General features: G+C 52.5%; 1 protein-coding gene across 6 annotated transcripts in view; it reads left to right on the forward strand.

Annotated features, from left to right (window-relative positions):
- The first annotated feature begins 6,348 nt into the window (after positions 1–6,348).
- SLX9 (SLX9 ribosome biogenesis factor) overlaps positions 6,349–19,727 on the forward strand; it is a 37,835-nt gene continuing 24,456 nt past the window's right edge. Inside the window, exons 1-2 of one of the 6 annotated variants that reach the window (XR_014022984.1) lie at positions 6,915–7,161; positions 13,019–13,127. Coding sequence is in view for 4 of the 6 variants with exons in the window: in XM_081301490.1 (XP_081157616.1) it covers positions 6,645–7,161 (517 nt within the window). In the remaining 2 variants the exon portion in view is untranslated. Of the gene's footprint in view, positions 7,162–13,018; positions 13,128–19,727 lie in introns of all 6 variants that reach the window. The other 5 variants (XM_081301492.1, XM_081301491.1, XR_014022983.1 and 2 more) reach the window with 5 other exon arrangements.

A 19,727-nucleotide genomic window follows, 5' to 3' on the forward strand; every position in this document is an offset into this window, starting at 1 on the left:
GGAGGCCGCGCTGGGGGGAAAAGGGGCCCCAGCAGGGTTCAGACGGAAATGTGGGCCCATTCGCTGACGCATCAACAGAAGAATTAGTTTGTGCCCAAGGAGGGTGTTTATCCCCGGGATAGCCAAAGCCGGTTTGCAGCTGGGGAGGCATGGGAAGGCCAGGGCTCCCTGGCCCAGGGCATCTGGTCACCCCCTTCTCCTTCACACCCAGGCTTGCGATTTCTGGCTTTATTGCTGAACAAGTCGGAGACGAGGAAATTCCCGGAACTCCTGGGAGAGGGGCGATTCCTGTGCAGGGCAACGCTGCAGTCCAAGTCCAGGGTCCAGAGAGCCCCTGCCCTCCTGCAAAGCCTTCAGGGCAGAGGCCTGCGCCGACAGCTGTGGAGGCCAGGTAGGCCAGGCCACAAGGAGGAAGCAGGCAGCAGACAGGGCTCAGCAGTAGGGCAGTATCCTCTCTCAAGTTGGTGGTCCTGCGGCAGATGCTGGTCAGAGGTGGCTTGCTGGGAAGCGTTTCTGAATCAAGTTTCTTACTGATCTGGCACCAACACCCACCACTCCAGGAGCGGGAGTGGGCAGAAGGCATCCCTCTGGGTGGAGGCACCCTGCGTGCCCTGAGCCCCAAGCCCAACATGGCTCTGCGCGGAGCTGCAGCTCCTGCCGTGTCCCCTACCTTGGGACCCCGGTGGATCTCCTCTCCTAAGCAGACTGCTCCACCGGCATCCGTGATTTCCTTGGGCCCCTTTATCACCAGCCGCAGAGGAGGCAGCAGGCTACCACCTGGCCCAGTTCTGGACAGATTCAAAGCCCTGCACATCCACAGGGACCTTGTCTGACTCTCTGTCCCTACTGTTAGCACAAAAGGACCAGGCCAGACACAAACTTCACAGAGCATCTCAGTCTTTTACTCAGGAACAAGATTACACCCATGGGAATGGACCCATTCTCCTGGTGGAAAATGAGTTCCTGGACAAAGGAGGGTATAATATAACTTATAAGTCATACTGAGAGGTGCTTAATTAATGAGCTTGTCAGTTTGGGGCATTAGGAATCTCTTACTGGAGAGATGGGGAGGTGTAGCAATGGGCAAAAGGTGAGACTTACGCAGTCCAGGGGGAGAAATAAAGAATGTCTATGTGCTTCTGCCCTAGTCAATGCTTTATTCACTCAAATCACTCAATACAATTTTACTCTATAGGTACTTTTTAAAAAATATTTATTTTTTAGTTTTTTTAGGTGCACGCAATATCTTTATTTTTATGTGGTTCTGAGGATCAAACCCAGCGCCCCGTGCATGCCAGGCGAGCGCACTACCGCTTGAGCCACATCCCCAGCCCACTCTATAGGTTCTTGATCAAGAAAACGACAATCCTAATGCTAGGCCCCGTAATAATTGTTGGGTGTGTGGGAGACTTGCCTTTTGGCTTTTTGGTTTCTCCCTGCTGATATTAGATTTCCGTCTCTCAAGAAGAACATCATATAAGCCCTTACCCCTCCACCTCCTCTCTGAAGGGCGCCAAAGTCAAAAGTTTTCTGACCAGGACACAGTGTCTGCTCTGCCATTCCTGAGTCACCCTGCCGATCAGCACCCTCCACGTCGCCAAGGCAACCCTTCTGAAACTGAGGCTCGCAGGCTCACGCTGCTGCTTCTGTCCTCTTCTTCCCCTTCAGACAGCCCCCCAATAAAATCTCCTGGTGAATTTCCATCTTCGGTGAGTCAATGTCTTTCAATAACCAATTCACAGCAAACAATTCTGGATTAATTCTAAGCACTGCAAACACACTCAATCACGACAGGCTCATGACAGACATTCCCTCTGCATGCAAAGCTCAAGTGTCAGATCAGAAGTCTCAAGTCTTAGGCTTCAAGTCCAGCAGATGCACACTCACTCAGACCACGGTGATCAGGTCAGGAACCAAGGTAGGCTTCTCCTGGGTGGAACTGATGGCTGGCTGAGGAGAGGGTCATAGGGAGAAGTTGCAGCTCTCAGCAGGGTCAATATTTGGCTGTAGCATTTGAGAGCAGTGAGGTGTTAAACCACAATGCAAAGAAAAGACCACCGACTCCAATTAAAATCAAATTAAAGCAAGCTTGTAATTCTGACCGGCCGGGGCTGGGGCTGTCTCTCCCAAAACCAGTGGGAACAGAAGACAACACTACAGCTCTCTAGGAGCACAGTTTTATAGCACAGAAAGTTGCAAAAAGGGGGGGATTATCTTGAGAACTTACAGATAACAGGATTTTGACAAGCATAACACAAAGTCTGGCTAATGCTGGTCCAGCACTTAGGGAGTGAATTCAGATCCCAATATCAGAATTTATGAGGTGCCATTAGAGCTTCAAAGAGGGTCATTATCTGGCTGGGGAAAGCCGGAATTTATAAGGCGCCACTAAAGTTTCAGAGAGGGTGGCTAACTGGTCAGGGAAAGCCAGGCATGAGTGAGTTCAAGGCATGGGCAGGCATTCCAAGCAAGTTTAGAAATCGCAGTAATTTATAGTGAAGCCAAAATTGACTTTTCATGCCTTTGTGGCAAGATGGCTCCCAATCTTAAGAGGGAATTAGTTTGGGTTTATCATGAGGAAGATGCTGAGGATCAGGCAAAGGAGGAGAAGAGTTGGGATGTCAGTCCAGGTCCTCATCAAGTTCTCCAGCATGAGGGCATCAGTGTTGACTGGCTGAATGTCCGTTCATTTGCTCCAATATTTATATCAAATTTGGGGGCTTTCTGTTAGGTGCAGGACAGGCTGAGTAAGCTGTCTGCAGGGCATGCCAAACAAAGTTAGCTGCAGGATGACCTGGTCACTCAAACCCTCTGTCTGGTTCTTTATCACCTGTTTGCTTCAAGCCCAAACGCCCAAGCCCCCGCTCAAGGCTGAATACTCAGCCCGCCACTCAAGGCTGAGCACTTAACCCCCTTGTGCCAACAAGGCAGCTTGCAGACCCAGAGACCCTGTTAGATTTAGGCAGCACAGCAGAAGGGCTATAAAAGCCTTCCCCAGCCACCCCCCTTCTCTCTCTCTCTTCTCCTCTGTTGCACTGCTGCAGTAAAGATCTCTTGGTTGCTCTGCGTGTTGTGGTCACTTTCCTTTCACTTTTAACCCCCCTTTCAATCCTTATCAGCTGCCAAGGGGGTCTCTCAATGATGTCATTTACCCTGGGCTAAAGCATCTGGTCTGGTAGTTCCCACCCTGATCTTTTTGCCTTTCCCTCTTATGGGGGGGGTGGCGGCCTTTCCCCCTTATTGGGCGAGGACAGCCTGCCAGAGACTTCACTCTGATGTCAGGATGGGGGAAGTGACCGGTTGGTGCCTGAGGGCCACACTGGAGGGCTCTGTGGGTATGCCTGGTGAGACTGCAGGTTTCAAACTGGAGTTTTAAAGTGGAGTTGCTTGGGCTCAGGCCTCAGGCCATCCTCACAGGAAGAGTCTAGGGACAGTGGTCAGTTTGGGCATTCAGGAAACAGGTTTGAGAGAGTTTGAAAATTTGTTTTTACTGGGCAATATTTTTACTTGGAGAAGAATGAAGGGTCTGGGGTCAGCATTCAGAGCTTATCTCTTTCCCTTCAGGGTCCCCATGTACTGTCCCTGGGAAAGGACTTATTTGGGTGAGGATAAATGCTTCTTTTCTTGGGATTGATCTGTCACTGGCAAAGAATCAATACCATCAGGGTGCTCCCTTCTCTGCACTCCCTGTTCCCAGGCCACACTATTTTGGGGTTTGTCATTTTCCATATCTAATAACTACACCAAGACTTTCCCCACTGAATTGAAAGAGCAGAATACCAGATTGTGAGGGAGAGTTGTCACAGACAGTGGCCCAGGGGTCAGAGGGGACTTGGAGCTTTCAGTACAGAGGTCCCTGGCACTGCCCCAGCCATGGGGACACATAGGGGGCCCTCTATTTCATGGAAGGAGAACAGTGTAGAGAGAGCGGACTGATGTTGAAGCCAGAATGAGACAGGCAGTCAGCATAGATAGGTAAATTGAGTCAGGTCATCAAGGAGGCCAATTTTGAGTGAGTCCAGCAAGTTGGAGACTGTCCCCTGAGGGATTGAAACGTTAATTCCTTCAGAGCCCTCCCTCCACCCTTATCAAGGTAACCTGGCCTGCTCCAACCTGTTGCTAAGGTAACCTGTCCCAGGATTGCCCCTCCTTTGTGTCCTGGGCTGCTCCACCCTGCCCTTCCCCCTTCAGCCCACTGGTGCCCCACCTTTTGGCCATCCCGGGGAGCATTCCTGGGCCTAGTCAAATACCTAGTCAGGAAGGAGAAAGATAAGGGGAGAGGGCAGGAGTACAAAGGAAGCCTGGAATATATATAAAAAGAACACCTGTGAGGATGACCCTAGGCCTGAGCCTGAGCAACTCCATTTTAAAACTCCAGTTTGAAACCTGCAGTCTCCCCAGGCACACCCACAGAGCCCTCCAGTCACTTCCCCTCACCCTGATAAACAGAGGGAAGCCCCTGGCAGACTGTGCTCCACCAGACCAGACGTTTCTGACCCCAGGGAAATGATGTCACTGAGAAATCCAGTGGCAGCTGATAAGGATTGAAGGGGGGGTCAACCCCCCCCCAATTTAGTATAAATGATAGAGCTGATGAACAGGGATTCAGCCAGCCGAAACAAGGATGCACTCGTGCTGGAGAGCCTGCTGAGGACCTGACAGCCCGTCACTGTCATCATTTCCTGAGCCTCTGCATGACCCTCACTGTTCTCACACTCTACAGCCTCATCTGGATCTTGGTGAGAGCCGCAACTCCTAAGACCCCCTCCTCAACTGGGCGTCCACTCCACACCAGGAAAAGCCTGCCTTGGTTCCAGACCTGGTCACCACGGTCTGAGTGAGTGGGCATCTGCTGGACATTAAGCCTAAGGCTGAAGACTTTTGAGCTTAGCATGCAGAGGGAATGTCTGTCATGAGCCTGTCGTGATGAAGTGTGTTTGCAGTGTTACGATTAATCCAGAATTGTTTGCTGTGAATTGATTATGTCTATTGCCATGCCCCGAGTTAAGGATTGTTGTTTTCTTGATTAAGAACCTATAGTGTGAAATTGTATGGAGTGAATAAAGCATCCAAAAGGGCAGAAGCGTGTAGACATTCTTTATTTCTCTCCCTCGACTGTGTAAGTCCCACCGTTTGCCATCATGACAATACCTCACTTCTTGGGATACCAGGACACCAGCTGTCCCCTGTCCTCCCTCTAGGGAGAAGTCTATGTGACCCCTTTTTAAATAAACCCTGCTTCATGTGCTTGCCTTGGTGTGCTTCACTAATGTTCAGACTTCATGTGAGGAAGCAGAACTTGTCACCAATATAACTGGTGGTATCAATGTGACGTAAGGAAAATGAAAAATTTATTGTCATCAGTACAGTTCTTTTTGTTTGGAAGTTTCTAGAAAGCAAATAGGAAGCCAATGATCTGAGTTGAGACCTGGAGGGAACGAAGGACTGGGGTGAGGGGCAGGAAGACTCTCACTGCCATACCCCTCAGCACTTTCCTGCTGGTGTTGAGGGCCGCACAGGTGCTACTGTGACCCGAGGATCACTCAGGGGAAGAGGCAGGTCCAACGGGGTTGTCCTGGTGTCCCTTTTCTTTCTGGAGCCCGGAGGTGAAAGTTCCCATGTAAAAGATAGGGAAAACGACAAACCTCCAAACAGCGAGGCCTGGGAAAAGGGAGCCAAGAAGAAAGCCAAACACTGATAGCTTTCATCTACCCCGGAATAGATCCTCCCCAGGTGCTGGCTGCAGGTGGGGAGAAGGTGTCTCTTCAAACCTGAAAGATAGTCTCTGGCAAGCATGCATCGTTTCCCAAGTAAATCCTCTCCAGATGCTGACCACAGGCCCCAACCCCCAAACTCAAGTTCCTGAGTGCTCAAACTGACATCCGTGGATCTATAAAGCAGACCCCACATTCCTGAGTGCGCAGACTGATACACTCGCCAACCTAGATAAGCCTAGCCCCTCCTTCCTTCAGTGGCTCCTTTCCAACAGGACAGTGGGTCCACCTGAACCACGACTTCAGTCCTGAATAAAGGGGTTTTGACTCATCGGTGGAGTTTGTGTCTGGCCGGTCCCACCGCTCCCTGTTCCCTGATGGACAGTCACCACTGCCACCTGGGCTGGGCTGAGACTCCGCCCCTTGCTCTGTGGCCTAACACAAGGCCTGTTTCCTTGCTGTGTTCTAGATAGGTCAGCTTTGTGTGTCCCAGGGAGCTGTGCGGCGGAGGCTGCGCACTGGGCGGACTGCCCTGGAAGGCAAAGTGCTGGCCTCCTTCCTGTAAGGTCAGGCAAGGCGGCCCCCCAGAGGAGGCAGATTTTTAAAGTGAGGCTTTATCGAGACTCACTCCGGGCAGAACTCCACCAGACCAACAAAGTGGACAGGTCTGAGGAGAAACCTCGTGGGGGCTCCACAGGACTGGAATTTTATGGGCTTATGGCAGGAGGGGAGGGGCTTGGGACAGGAAGAATGAGTTTTAGAGTCCCTTGTCCCGTGGAGTTGGCCGGGGGAACTGGCTGAGAGCCAGGCCTGGCCAGGAGGCCCTGCTGATGGACGGGCAGCTCCGTCAGTGCTCACCGCCAGCGATCTGACAGTTCCCTTTTAAGCTGACCGTGACATCCACTTTCAGGGAACTGTTCTAGCGACTCAATGCAGGAGTGTCCACAAAGAGGTCGATGCCAAGTCAAAAGGACCTGCTCCACCATCGCGGCCTGGCCCGGGCCAGAGGCACCTGCTCTGTCCCAGTCCTTCCATAGAGAAAGGCCACTTCTCCTTTGCTCGGTCCATCGCCCCAGGGGTCTTGGCAACTGTAGCCAGTATCTGCCACAGCTCGCTCCCGCGCGGCCCGGAAGCGCCGCATTCCCGCCAGCAGGCGGTAGCACTGCGCACGCGCGCCGGAGAGGCGGCGCTTCCGGGAGGCAGGCGCGGAACCCGGTGGAGGCAGAGCGCGTTTCTGACCGGCGGCTAGCGCCACGGGACGGCTTCCGGGAGGCTCTTCCGTGTGTGCGGCGGCGCGGGCAAGATGGGCAAAGTCAGGGGGCTGCGAGCCCGTGTGCACCAGGCCGCAGTGCGGCCCCAGGGGGAGGCTGCGCCCGGCCCCGAGCCCCCCGTCCCGCGCCCGGAGGAGACCCTGCCGCCCGCCTCGGCCGGTGTCGCGGGGGCAAAGGTGAGGCGGCCCAGGAGGGTCCGGGGCGGGCGCCGCGCGTGCGGCGGCCCGGGCAGCCTCCGGCCCTGCGGGGCTCCGGGGAGTGCGGCCGCCGCCTCGGGCGGGCCCCGGCGTTGCCAGGCCCAAACCGCATCTCCCCCTCCGGGGAGTGGGCTCTCCAGGAGGTGACCCAAAGGCCCTGTCCCCGGGCTCTCTGTTGGGTTGAGGTTCACGTGTTGACCTGGGAGCGCCTTTTCTGAGATCTTAGGTGCGGTCCCTGGGAGGGTGTGGGCTCCGGGACAGGTCAGTGCCAGGAGGGGAGGAGCAGGGAGGGGAGAGGAGAAGGTCCGCGGAGCCTGGCCCCGGAGCGTCAGCAGCTTAGTGAAACCCTGTCTCAGAATTTAAAAGAAAAGAGGTCTGGGGACGAGGCTGGGTTGTGAGCATCCTTAGCTCCAGTCCTCCGGACCAAGATGTCAAAAAGCATGTCATGAGCGGCCGAGCGGCAGGACTGTTCTAACCCTGAACCGCACCGTCCTGCGTGACCCTTACTGGAGATTCCGGGACGTTTGAGGCCCCTCAGTCACCCCCGCCGCCCGCCTGCGTCTTTCTCCAGATGCGCCTGGTCATGCATGTGAAGTAGTACTGTGATGTACTGTGTGGCTTCTTTCTTTTTTGGGTGGGGCTTGAACCCAGAGGAACTCTACCACGGAGCCACACCACCAGCCCTATTTTTCGTATTTTTATTTAGAGCCAGGGTCTCATTGAGTTGCTTAGCGCCTTGTTTTTCCTGAGGCTGTGTGCCTCCTTTCATTTACATGTTCCTGAGGTTCATCCTTGAAGCATTCTTTTGGTAGTGTGAATTTCTTTTTTCTTTTTAGGACTAATAATATTCTACGTATAGGCATCCCAGACATGCTGCACTTTGTCCATTAGTAAGTTTATGCTGTTCTGGTTTCCAGCTTTTAGTTGCTGTGAATTACACTCCTGTGAACACTCATGTACAGATATTTCTGTGGACCTATGGAGGGGAATTGCAGGGTCATATAGTAATTTTAGCTCTTTCAAAAAATTGCCAGATTGTTTACTTCAGTGGTTGCCCCATTTCGTGTCCCCACTGGCTGTCCCCATGTCCTTAACCCTTGGTATCTTCACTGTTAGAAACTTGCTGTATGTGAAGTGGTCTCTTGTCATCGTTTGATTTGGATTTCTCCAAGGGCTAATGGCGATGAAGTTTTCATGAATTTGTTGGCTATTTGTGGAACTTTGGAGAAGCATCTGTTTATAGTCTTTTACCTGATTTTAATTTGCATTGTTTGTCCCTTAGTTGTTGAGTTATAAGAATTCATTGTATGTTTTGGGTAATATATCCTTATTAGATAAGTTTGCACATTTTCTTTTCCAATTCTCTGTTTGTTTTTTTCCCTTTGTTGAGTCTATTCTTGGAAGCACAAAAGTTTCTAGTTTTCACAGAAGTTCAGAGGCTTTATTCTTTGTTGCTTCTGCTTTTGTCTCAGATATCTAAGAAACTTGCTTTCGCCAAGACACAGATTTACATCTATGACTTTATAATTTATATTCCAACTGTTAAACATTTCAGGTCTTTGGTCTAATTTAATTTCATGTGTGGTGTGAGGTTGGGTCCATTGAATGTCGTTGTTAATTGTTTTCTTATTCTCCTTTTTGGATTATTCATGTGTAGAAATAGAGTTGAATTTTGCATATTGCTTTTGTATCTTGGAACCTTACTGAACTTGTTTATAATTTTTGTGGATTACTTAGGAATTTCTCTGTACAAGTTGTTCTCATCTATGAGAAGGTAGTTTTACTTTTTCCTTTCCAATATGGATGCCTTTTATTTCTTTTACTTAATTGCTCTGGCTGAAACTCCAGGACATGCTTGTTCCTGATCTGTGATGTTCTCTGTGGGTTTCCATGGATGTTCTTAGTGGTTGATCTAAGGCTTACAACATAGAAACATGCTTCCGGTTTATACTGATTTCAGTGGCATGGTCTTTCCTCTGGTGGCTCTGCTCCTTCCACCCTCATTATGGTATCATTGTGGAAGGTGTGTCTGTGAATGTCACAAGCCTAACTGTGAGTTACTGAATCACCCTTTGTATTTACATGCCTGCCTTCCAGTGCTCCTGGTGGTGTTGTGGGTTTGAATTACTCTGTTACCATTTGCTTTCACCTTCAGAAACTGCTTAGCATTCTTTTTTTGGGAAGGTGGGGGTACTGGGGGTTGAACTCAGGGGCACCCAACCACTGAGCCACATCCCTCCTATTTTGTATTTTATTTAGAGACAGAGTCTCACTGAGTTGCTTAGAGCTTTAGTTGTTTGCAGAGGCTGGCTTTGAACTCACAATCCTCCTGCCTCAGCCTCCCCAGCCACTGGGATTACAGGTGTGCACACCGTGCCCGGCCTTCTTAGCACTTCTTAAAAGGAACAGATTCTCTGAGCCATGGTTGATCTAGGGATGTCTTCATTTTGCTTGTGTTTCTGAAGGATAGTTTTTCTGGACAGGTTCTTGGTTGACATTTTACTCTTTTAGCACTGGAATGTGTGGTTCCAGGCTTCCTGGCCTCTGTTGTTTCTGACGAGGAGTTTGCTGTTAGAATTATGGGGTTTCTTTGTATAAGATGTGTCTTTTTTCTTTTATTGTTTTCCATATTTTTATTTGCCTTTGTCTTTGCCTTTAAGCTTTTTGATTATGATGTGTCTTGGTGTATCTCTTTGCATTGTTCTCTTTGGAGTTCATTTATCCTATTTGGTGTTCATTGAAGTTAATTCTTTCCAAAGTCCAGTTCGGCAGGCTTTTAGTCTGTCTGTCTGTCTGTCTGGCTTTCTTTCTTGACAGTCCTGGGGATTGAACCCAGGGATGCTTTACCACTGAGCTACACTGTCAGCCCTTTTATTTTTTATCTTGTGACAGTGTCTCACTGAGTTGACCAGGATAGGCTTCAACTTGCATTCTGCTGCTCAGCTTCAGAGTCTCTGGATTACAGGGGTGCACCCTGCTTCTGTTTTCCACCCTTATTTGGTTGAATATTTTTTCTGCCTGTCTCATCTCTCCTTCAAGGACTTGAGTCATATCTATGTTGATGTACATGGTGGTGTTTCACGCAGTTTCTGGGGCTTGGATCATGCTTTTCTGTATTGGGTGTATCATTTTTTGTGTATCATTTTGATGACGTCTGCTTGGTCATTTTGCTTGTTGTTCTGACTCTGAACACGGGGAGCTCTATCTGTTCTCCCTGTCCATGTGCAGCCTCTGATATTTTTTCTGTTTTTGTATTTTGGCCAGGCCCTTGGGCTTAGTGTAAGCCCCCAGGTGTCAGAGATTCTTCTTCAGCCCTCTTGGCCTGCTGAGGTTTTGCCCTGGGCCCTGCATCTGTGGCTTGGAGATTGCTGTCACAGCTCAGGATGTTTACATTTTTGACCCTCCTGTGTCCAAGGACTGGTGGCCTGGGAATTCCCTCTGCTGATTGCCAAGAGGGTGTAGCCTAGGTGTGCAGGAAGCCTCTGGTGGCCTGGTGGCCAGGAATGCTCATCCTGGCAGCTGCTCTCTCAGAGGCTGTGCTCCAGTCCCTCTGCCATTGGGCCCCTGCTTCCTAGTGCCCCTGTCTGCTGTGACTGCAGTCTGGACCCTCTCTTGGCTGTGTCCAGAGGGCTCTTGGCGATCCTGTCCCTGGCCTCTGTTAAACCTTGGCCCACTCTGTTTAGCTGGTGCTGCTGATCTCTGGGAGCCCAGAGGCCCTCTCCTCATCCTACCAAGGTCTCTTTCCCTTCTTATGGTCTACCTCTTCCTGACAGGATTTCTGATGGGGCTTGAGGAGTAGGGCAGAAACAGCATGAGTGTCTCTCAGGTGACACCCTGTCTCCTAGAGGGAAGTAGAAGGTGTTTTCTAGTCTCTCTTGGGCCTGCTGGTGAATTGGGCTGGGGCTGATCAGGACTGAGCAGCCTGCTTGGTGTGGAGCTTCTGTTCCAGGGTGGCCAGGGTGGGAGCCTGGTTCTCTGGCCTGCCCTGCCTGGGCAGCATGGGACCAGAGGAGGTGGGGGAGGGCACACTGGCACCTGCCCCTCCTTCCCACCGAGGTCCCAGCCCTAGATCCTGGGTCGTTTCTGTGAGGTGAGGGTGGAGAGGGTTTGGCCAGAGGCCCTGTGAGGGGACAGTTTCCTGTGCTGAGATGGTTGCTGTGGGGAGTCTGTCTCACCCTACTGGCCTGTCCAGGCCACATCTCTCCTGTGGCTCTGGGTTTCCTCCTGTGCTAGCCAGGCCTGTGAGATTCTAGCAGCAGGTCAAATCCTGCTGGACACAAGATTAACCTCAGGGAGAAGGAAGTGACGCATATGAGTGAGTTGAGCAGGAAGCGGGAACATGACATGTGACGTCAGAGTGGGCCATGGAGCCTGGAAGTGTTTCTGAAAATGTTAGACACTGAGCCCAGTGAGAGGGAGGAGCGGTTACGGCAGCACAGGGCACTGGGAGACTGAGGTGGGCGGGTCACTTGAGCCCAGGAGGCCACCTGTGCCACACAGACCTGGTCTCAAAAACAGCAGAAAGAAAAAAAAAGGGCATATTTGGAGGAAAAAGCAACAAATAGAGCTTGGATATATGAAGAATGCAGTCATTGAACTTTAATGTGGAGTAGAGAGGGAAGCAGGATTTTTAATTTCTATATTGATACTGTTTGCCTGTCCTTGAACAGCCAGACAGTATAATATGTGTTAATATGTGTTAATCTCTGCAGCTGTGCAGTGATGAGATACAAAGTGGCACTCTAGGAAAGTGTCCCAGTATGGGTACAGACCTGGGCATATGGTGATCCAGAGGGCACCCACCAGGCCCTTCCCCTCCCAGGGGCCTCTCCCTCTTGGGCAGCCCTCTGACCTCTCCTCCTCCCTTGCCGACTTCCTCCGACCCTTGGGAGAAGTGCAGGTAGCTGTGGTCCTGCCCTGCCCCTGCTTGGCGCTGGCTGGTTCTGTCTCTGTCTCTGCCAGGTGGGGAGGCAACATTGACCTTAGGGCTTTTTGGGTGGTGCAATGTAAGACACAGGGACAAGAGAAAAGCATTCTGATTTGCTTAGAGCTTACACATGACATGGGAGCGCTGGTAAGGAAATAAAGATCCACAGGCAGAACCTAAGTGCTGTGTGCGTGTGCGCGCGCCTATGTGCTGGGGTTGAGCTCAGGGCCTGCCAGACACTAAGCACACGTGATCTGCCATCCAGCTGCACCTCCAGTGCTTCTCCCCAGTGCTGCTGCCCTTGGTTGGCCAGAGGCACTTGTGAGAAGTGACTAGATCATGTGGGAGGCTGAAGGAAGCCGAGAACTGTTTCCACAGGCTCTGTCTGTACAGAGCTCCAACCTCAGCTTCCCATCCCTGATGGTACAGCACCGGGCCCACATTTTCTGTTTGGGTTTCATCTCTTCTTCCACCTGCCATCATCTTCAGTGCCCTTAGCTTCTGCAAGAGGGGAATCCTCCCTGGGGGTCATGGTGCGTCCCTGTAGAGGTCATGGAGCTTGGGCCTTGAAGGAGCCTGGAGGCATGGGTCCCCCCCCCTTCAGCGTGCTGGAAGTGACTTGGAGGGCAGAATCTCCTGTGAAGTGGGAGTGTGGTAGAAAGCCCGTGAGGGGCTGGAGGGAGCTGGCTCCTTGGTGAGGCTTTGCCTACTGAGGTTGCCCCTTGCAGTATAGTCGGGAGGTGTAGCAGGAGCAGAGACTGCCTGTGGATGGAGGCAAAGTGGTGGCCGGGCACAGCCTGCTCTGGGGACAGGTACACCCAGGTCCTCCCTGGCAGAGAAGAGTGGGGACATGTTTCCCTCTCAAACCATGGAGCCAGCCTGATGTCTTCTTTCTTTTTGGGGGACTAGGACTGGGCGTTCATCCACACTGACATCTTTGCCAAGACCCAGATCGACCCCAGTGCTTTGGTGCAGAGTCTGGAGCTGGACCAGAGGAGCCTCGCCTGCCTCAGGAAAGGTGTGTGGCTGCCCTGGGAAGTGCAGGAGGGAGGGAGGGGTCTGGGTGCCCTGAGGTTACCCATGGTACCTGTACTGTTAAAAGATCTGTCTGAGAATGCTAAAGTAGAACAGTGATGGGAAGCACACATGGCCATTACCGCCTGCAGCAGACAGGTATGGAATCATCTTGAAGCGGTGCCAGACTCCATAGCATTTCATTCCTAAGCTCTTTAGTGTCTATTCTTAAGGGCTCTTAAAAGAAGATAAACTTAGGTAAATAGGCTGTAGTTCAATATTGCACACACATGACTACCGCTTCCTGACCGTCTCACGCAAATTCCTTGTACAAGTCAGGTGCTGGCGTGGGCTGCACATTGCCTCCCACCGTCTCTACTGTTTCTCTTGGCTGTTTTCATCATGTGGCAGCAGGCTGTTTTTATTGTCACATACCCCCTATTTTGGATTTTGCTAATTGCATTCTCCTGGTGTCTTTTGTTTCTGACCAAGCAGCCTTTTTAGCCCAAGCTTCTGTTTTGAGCTGTGGCTTGCAGGGTGGAGGGTGGCCTTGCCTGATGGTGCACATTTGGGAGGTGAGGCACTAGGCCTGGGCCTACCCACCACCACGTGTTCTGGAGAGAAGCCTCTTAGATGCCTAAGTGGTGTTCTCTGCCCTGGGACAGCAGAGCCCTGAGACCGGCAGTGGATGTGACTGGAACACAGCCCCTCTGGGCAGGGTTGTTTGCCCTGGTCTTTTCTTAACCCTCCCGTTGTGCACTTTAATCTTCAGAGTTTAGGTAGCTGTCATTTTTGTTTTCTACTCTGACAGTCATTTTTTAAAATATTTTGTTAGTTATTGGTGGACCTTTGTTTATTTTAATGTGGTGCTGAGAATTGAACCCAGTGTCTCACATGTGCTAGGCAAGTGCTCTACCACTGAGCCGCAGCCCCTGACAGTCCTTCTTTGTGGTCTCCCAGCACTCCATGGAATCTGTACATAATTTTCTTACCTCTTTGCCGGGTTTCTGTTCTCGCGACTAAAAGGCTCAGGGGTCACTCCAGTTAAACTGGGCTAACTGGGCTGCACGAAATAACCACACAAGAGACACAAATACCTTTTTCTTTGGGGTCGCTGTGAAGGCCTCTCTGACCTTAAGGGTCCGCAGAAAGAGAGAGAGCGGGAGCACGCGCTGACCCCTTTTATTGAGAAGCTATTCAAATGAGGCAAGGGGTCAGTTTCAGGGGGCTGAGTCTATCTTCATGATGTCCACTGTTGGCAGGTGACTGACACCTGGGTAGGCCACACCCAAGGGCACAGTAAGAGAAAGGGACACACACACACAAGGCACTTCCATGGAAGATTCTATCCTAAACAGGGCAAGGGGTTATATTACAAAGGAACAGGTGAGCGTAGCTCGACCCATGGGGCTGTAGCAAGACACACCCATGCACAAGACACGGACCCTCTCACCCAAAAAGGGTGGGGAAAGCTCTGCCACATTCCTGCGACTCAGTGCCTCAGCACCCAGCCGGGGAGTGTGACTCAGTCATGTGTAATGTTGGTCTCCTGCACCTCTTGCTGGGTGAGTACACACACAGCTCCTGGGATTTTCCTGTGAGTTTTTGAGGTCTGCGTCTATTGCTTGTGGGCAGCTCTTGTAAGCTGTAACTGCACCTCAGGTGGGGTTGCATGTCAGTGGATCTCCAGGGGTCTCACCTGTCTTGTTGCTTTGGGTCTTTAGGATTGCTTGGGGACAGGTGTTTGAGTCTCCTGCTGTCCTTTCTGTCTTGGCTTCCTCCTGTTACAGAGTCTTAGGGCACATTTCCTGGAGTGGATGGCAGCTGTTGGCTTTGCTTCTGGGCTGCATCCTGTCCCCGTGGTTCCCTGACTATGTTGCTAACCCACTACTGCAGGAGTTCTGGTGGGAGCTGCCCTGTGCCCCGGCCTACAGTGTGAGCCAGGACTGCCTGAGGCTGGAGCCTAGGAGCTATGGTTGCTTCCATGACCTGTGTGTTCACTCATTCTCTCAAGGTTTGTCTGTGTTTGGGGCCACTTTGGTCAGTTTTCTTAGATTTGAATGAGTGCTTTATGTATTGTAGAGGCTAGCTCTTCATAGTTTTATGCAATTAACTTTTTGAGTGTTTAAATTTGCTGCAGAGAGCTGGCCACCTTGGCGGCCTGGTGGATTCTCTCCAGCAGCAGTTCCGGCCAGGTTTCTTTCCAGTTCCTTCCCTGTGTGTTGCTGCACTATTTAAAGCAACCCCTTCCCAACTGTGAAACAGGCTTTGTTGTATGTCAGGTGGACGTGAAGTTCACTTTCATTCGGACCCCTCTGTGTATTTAGCCTCGGTTCTCTTATGCTGAGAGATGGTCTTCTCATTTCTGTGCCGGGTGCTCTGAGATCCACTGGGCTCTGGAATTCCTGCCCCTGAGGTGTGTCCCTCTCGAGCTATCCTACACATGGGGGTGCACCTGCCCAACATGGTGTCCCTGGTCCTGCCAGAAAGGTCCACGGGGCGTAGGAGGGCCACTGGGCAGGAGAGAAATGCCTCCATTTACAGCCTGTTCTCTGTGGTTCTGCAGCACCCTCCTGGGTAGACAGTAAGGCTTGTGGTTGAGTGTGAGGGAAATGTAGCCCTGAGCTCCCTGGATTCACTGGGCTCAGGCTGACCAAGCTGCACTGAATTCTGGTCATCCATGACAAGTGCGGGGCTCTCCACCGTCTGTGGTTTTCAGGTCCTTGGCTGCTGACAAATACCCCGCTGGTCTGAACCATCTCAGTGAGTTCAGGACACCTGACTTGAAGAGGCCTGAGTGCCCACCTGGTGAGAGGATGGCTCTGCGCAGGCACCAGCATCACCAGGCACCCTTAGCATGCACAGCACCAGTCCTGCCTCAGGGCTCCCAACCTTGTTTTTCATACTCTTTAGGGACCCTGAGGCTGGGATTCTCGTCAGAGCCCCTCCCACCTCCCAGTCTCCTGGACAGATCCTGAGCCCCATGGAGTCCTCTGGTTTTGTCTGAACTGTGCACAACTGGGTCCTCCCGGTTCCCTGGTAAAGAGGTCCTTGCAGCCACCAAGGCTCATTACGTACCTAGGAAGTAGCAGCCCTGCACTGGCAGAGAGAGGGCGTGGGAATTTGCATTCACTTGGGGTCACCTTGTCTTTCATACTGAATTGAGGTGTTTCAGACAGTTCTAGGTCGCCATAGCTGAGACAGGTGGCATCAGCTTCCTAAGCCTGGAAGACAGCAACCACAGATGTCACTTTCCAGGAGCAAACCCAGAGAGGTACTTCCTTACTTTTTTAAGGATATCAGGGTGCAAAAGAGGCCCCCCTTTTATAAAAACGTTTTTATTTTTTTCTTAGTTGTTGATGAAGCTTTATTTTATTTATATGCAGTGCTGAGAATCCAGTCCTCACACATGCTAGGCAAGTGCTCTACCACTGAGCCACAACCCCAGCCCCAGAAAGGAGCCCTTTCTACACCTATGACAGCCCTGGGGTGGGATTACAGGAACCCTTGAGCATGTCAGAGAGTGTCAGAGCAGTGACTGTGTTTTGGCATGGGATAGAGCCTTGGGTATGGTTGAGGGGCTCAGGGCTCTGCTCCCCTCCAGCCAGTGGCTTTGGCTAGACACCTGATGATTCTTCCCTCTGTTGGGCTTCTCCTCTATTGGAGATGGTCATGGCATTTACCTCTTAAGTTCTGCTGATTATTGAGGCTAAGATGAGTTTATTGTTGTGAAGTGGTCCTTGGCATTGGCAAGCGGGCGGTGATCCTGTTCTGTGGATGTGACTGCCCAGTGGGGTCAGGCCTAACTGTTGCTCACAAGTCCTGTGATCAAGGGCACTGTCCACCCTCGGTCCTGTGGTCCATAAGGTGGTGACAGACCTGCCTCATAGCTGCTGGGGTTACCTGTGTATCCAGAAAGGCCTAGACACGGTCGGCAAATGCTGGTTCCCTGCTCCTCTGGGGAGGACCCAGGGAGGCAGATGACCAGGCCAGGTGGTTCCGGAGGAATCTGTGAATCCTTATGCTCACCTGAACTGTGTACTCACTGTGGACAGGTCACAAAAGCCTGTGGGTCCCGGAGCTTTGCTGCCACTGCACCCTGCCTGGCAGTGACCTCCTTCAACCCTGTCTGCTCTTCCCTGTCCTCTGCCTAGCTCCTGTGGCTCAGCTGGTTCCCCCGTCTCCTCCATGGCAGAACTGCTTTCGAGGGCTAGCCAACAGCCAGCCAGCCAAAGCCTTGGAGGTCATGCTGCACAGCGTCCTTTGGAGAGTGCATGTATATAATGCCTTCAGTAAGGGCCAGGCGCTGCGTCCTCACAAGCTCTGCTGGTGTGGTCTGTGTCTGTGGCTTCCTTAGCCCATTCAGCATGGGTGGCTGAACTAAGGTCACTCGTGTGAATTTGGGGTGACACAAAGTAAAACAGACATGAATTACCTTTACACAAGCTTCAGGATGGCTTTCCCTGGCTCTTGGCCTCAAGATCCCCAAAAGGGAGAGTAAGAAAAAGTCACTAGAGGTTGACGAGAGAGAGACAGGGGCACATTCAGAAGTGAGCTTTTATTTGGGGGGGACACTATTCTTAGAAAAAGGGCAGAAGGGGTAGGATTACAAGGGAGCAGGTGAGTGTAACTCAACCCTAGTGGGTATGCCTATACCTGAAGCCACGCCTTGCTATCTGAGCTGGGACAAGGCCTCAGTCACTAGCGGAGCCCCCTGCATCAAGACTGGAAGGTGTTTGTTCAGAGGGGCTTCCCACACTGTAGCCCACCCTTGAGGGTTACAAGGGCTGGAGTCCTAGACTGGTATCCTGGTGTGGGGAGTGGGGCTCTGCATTCCTGAGGTCCTGATTCCTGCCTGGGTGTCCGGGAGGATTCGGGAGAAGTTGCCCCTGATTGCAGGGCCACCCAGCCCAGCCACACTGGTTCTTGGGGGATCCTGAGATGCCTTTCAGGGCCTTTATACAGTGCAGCTCATCTCCTGGGGATTGCCTCTGGCTGGCTACAACTGGGCCCCAGGGCTCTGGTGCATGCCGTCCCTCTTCCACCCTGGGCCGCGTAGGTGACTGTTAGACCTAACAGCATTCTGACGGAAGGTGGCAGGCCTAATTCTTCCTCTGTCCTGCAGGCCAGCTTGGTGGCTGGAGTGTGAGAGTGCTGGCCCCACAGGGTGAGTCCTACAGACCTTCAAGTAGGCAGTCCCCATAGGTGTAGAGGGGCCCTTTTTCTTGGCTGAGGTATGCAGAGGCCTTGGGGTCCCTGGGTCAATAGGCTGTGCCTCTCCTTACCACGTTTCTCCCTCTTTCCCAGCCCCCCTTCCATTTTTGGTGTTCATCACCTCACATCATCAAACGGTCAGGACCTGGTCCCAGCAGGTGTGGGTATTCACGGCTGCCTACTCCCTTGGCTGAGCCCTGTGGGTGCAGGTTGTGCGCAGGACTGCATCCCTGGCTTGGCCACCATTTAGTGCCCTGCCGGGCTGCCTGCATTAGCACAGCACTTTCCCCACATGCCGTCCTTGCCTGGGTGCAGTCAGAGATGGTAGAGATGGCAGAATCCTGTGCACCTCTGTCTGGCACGGCTGGAGGAGGGAGGATGGCGACTGCCATGGGCTCCTCACATGCACACATGGGCTCCTCACTGCCTGCCAGGCTGTGCCTGCTCCCCCGGAAGGTGGCTGGCCTGACTCCTGTGGGAGCGACTGCTGGCGTCTTCGTGTTTCTGCTGGGACCTTGGGGGCCAGCCAGCCTGGGATCCCTTTCTGCCCCTCAGCTTCCCTCTGCGCCCGTGCAGTCAGCCTCTTACAGGCAGGGGCTCTGTGCTGCCTGCGGGGATCTGCTGGGCTCTGCAGCCAGCAGTGTGTGGCTCCTCCTTGCGGGGAGGGTGTGGGTGTGAGCTGAGGCTGGCCCAGAGCATCCCCCTCAGTCAGCCTCCACCCCTAAGGACCCCCGCCCCTACCAGAGTAGCCTTGGTCTTTGGGCCAGGGCCTGTGCTGGAAGAGGCTTCGCCTTGGACCATGTGCGAAGTGGCTTCTCTCTGAGAGGGGGTGGAGGGGCTGTGGTGGGTCTAGGGAGTCCCTGCCTCCTGTGCCCCTCCCTCAGTCAGCCTGTGCACCACACTCCAGCCTATCAGATGGCCGTGGTGCTCTTGTCTGCTGACTTTGGGCAGGAAGCTCATCTCCAAGCAGAAGGCAGGATGTGTGAGCATCCCCCTGCCCTGTGGATGTGATCTGCTCTTGAGTCTCCTGTGAGGCTGTGGTCCCTCCTCTGTGAGGTGCTCTGTCCAGCAGAGGGCAGCAAAGCTGTTTCCTTTTAGAGCAGCCTAGCTGAAGGGCAGTCCTGGGTGGAGACATGCAGGGACCTCCGGTCTGGACAGTTAGCTCCTCACGCTGCCTGGAACCTGGGGAGGTTTGGAGGGTTATCTTAGGCATTGTTTTAAGAGACAGCTGTGATGGCAGGGCTGTGGCAGAAGCCTCCCTGTGAGAAGCTCCTTGTCGAGACACTGGGCCTGGCAGGGTGCCCGACTAGCTCAGGGAATGTTTCTGTGCGGCCCTTGCTGTGGCATTCCTTAGGTCTGCTGTCACAGTTGCACAGGGCAGTGCCAGAGT

This window comes from Spermophilus citellus, assembly GCF_964194105.1.
Source record: "Spermophilus citellus genome assembly, chromosome: 7".
Lineage (NCBI taxonomy): Eukaryota > Metazoa > Chordata > Mammalia > Rodentia > Sciuridae > Spermophilus > Spermophilus citellus.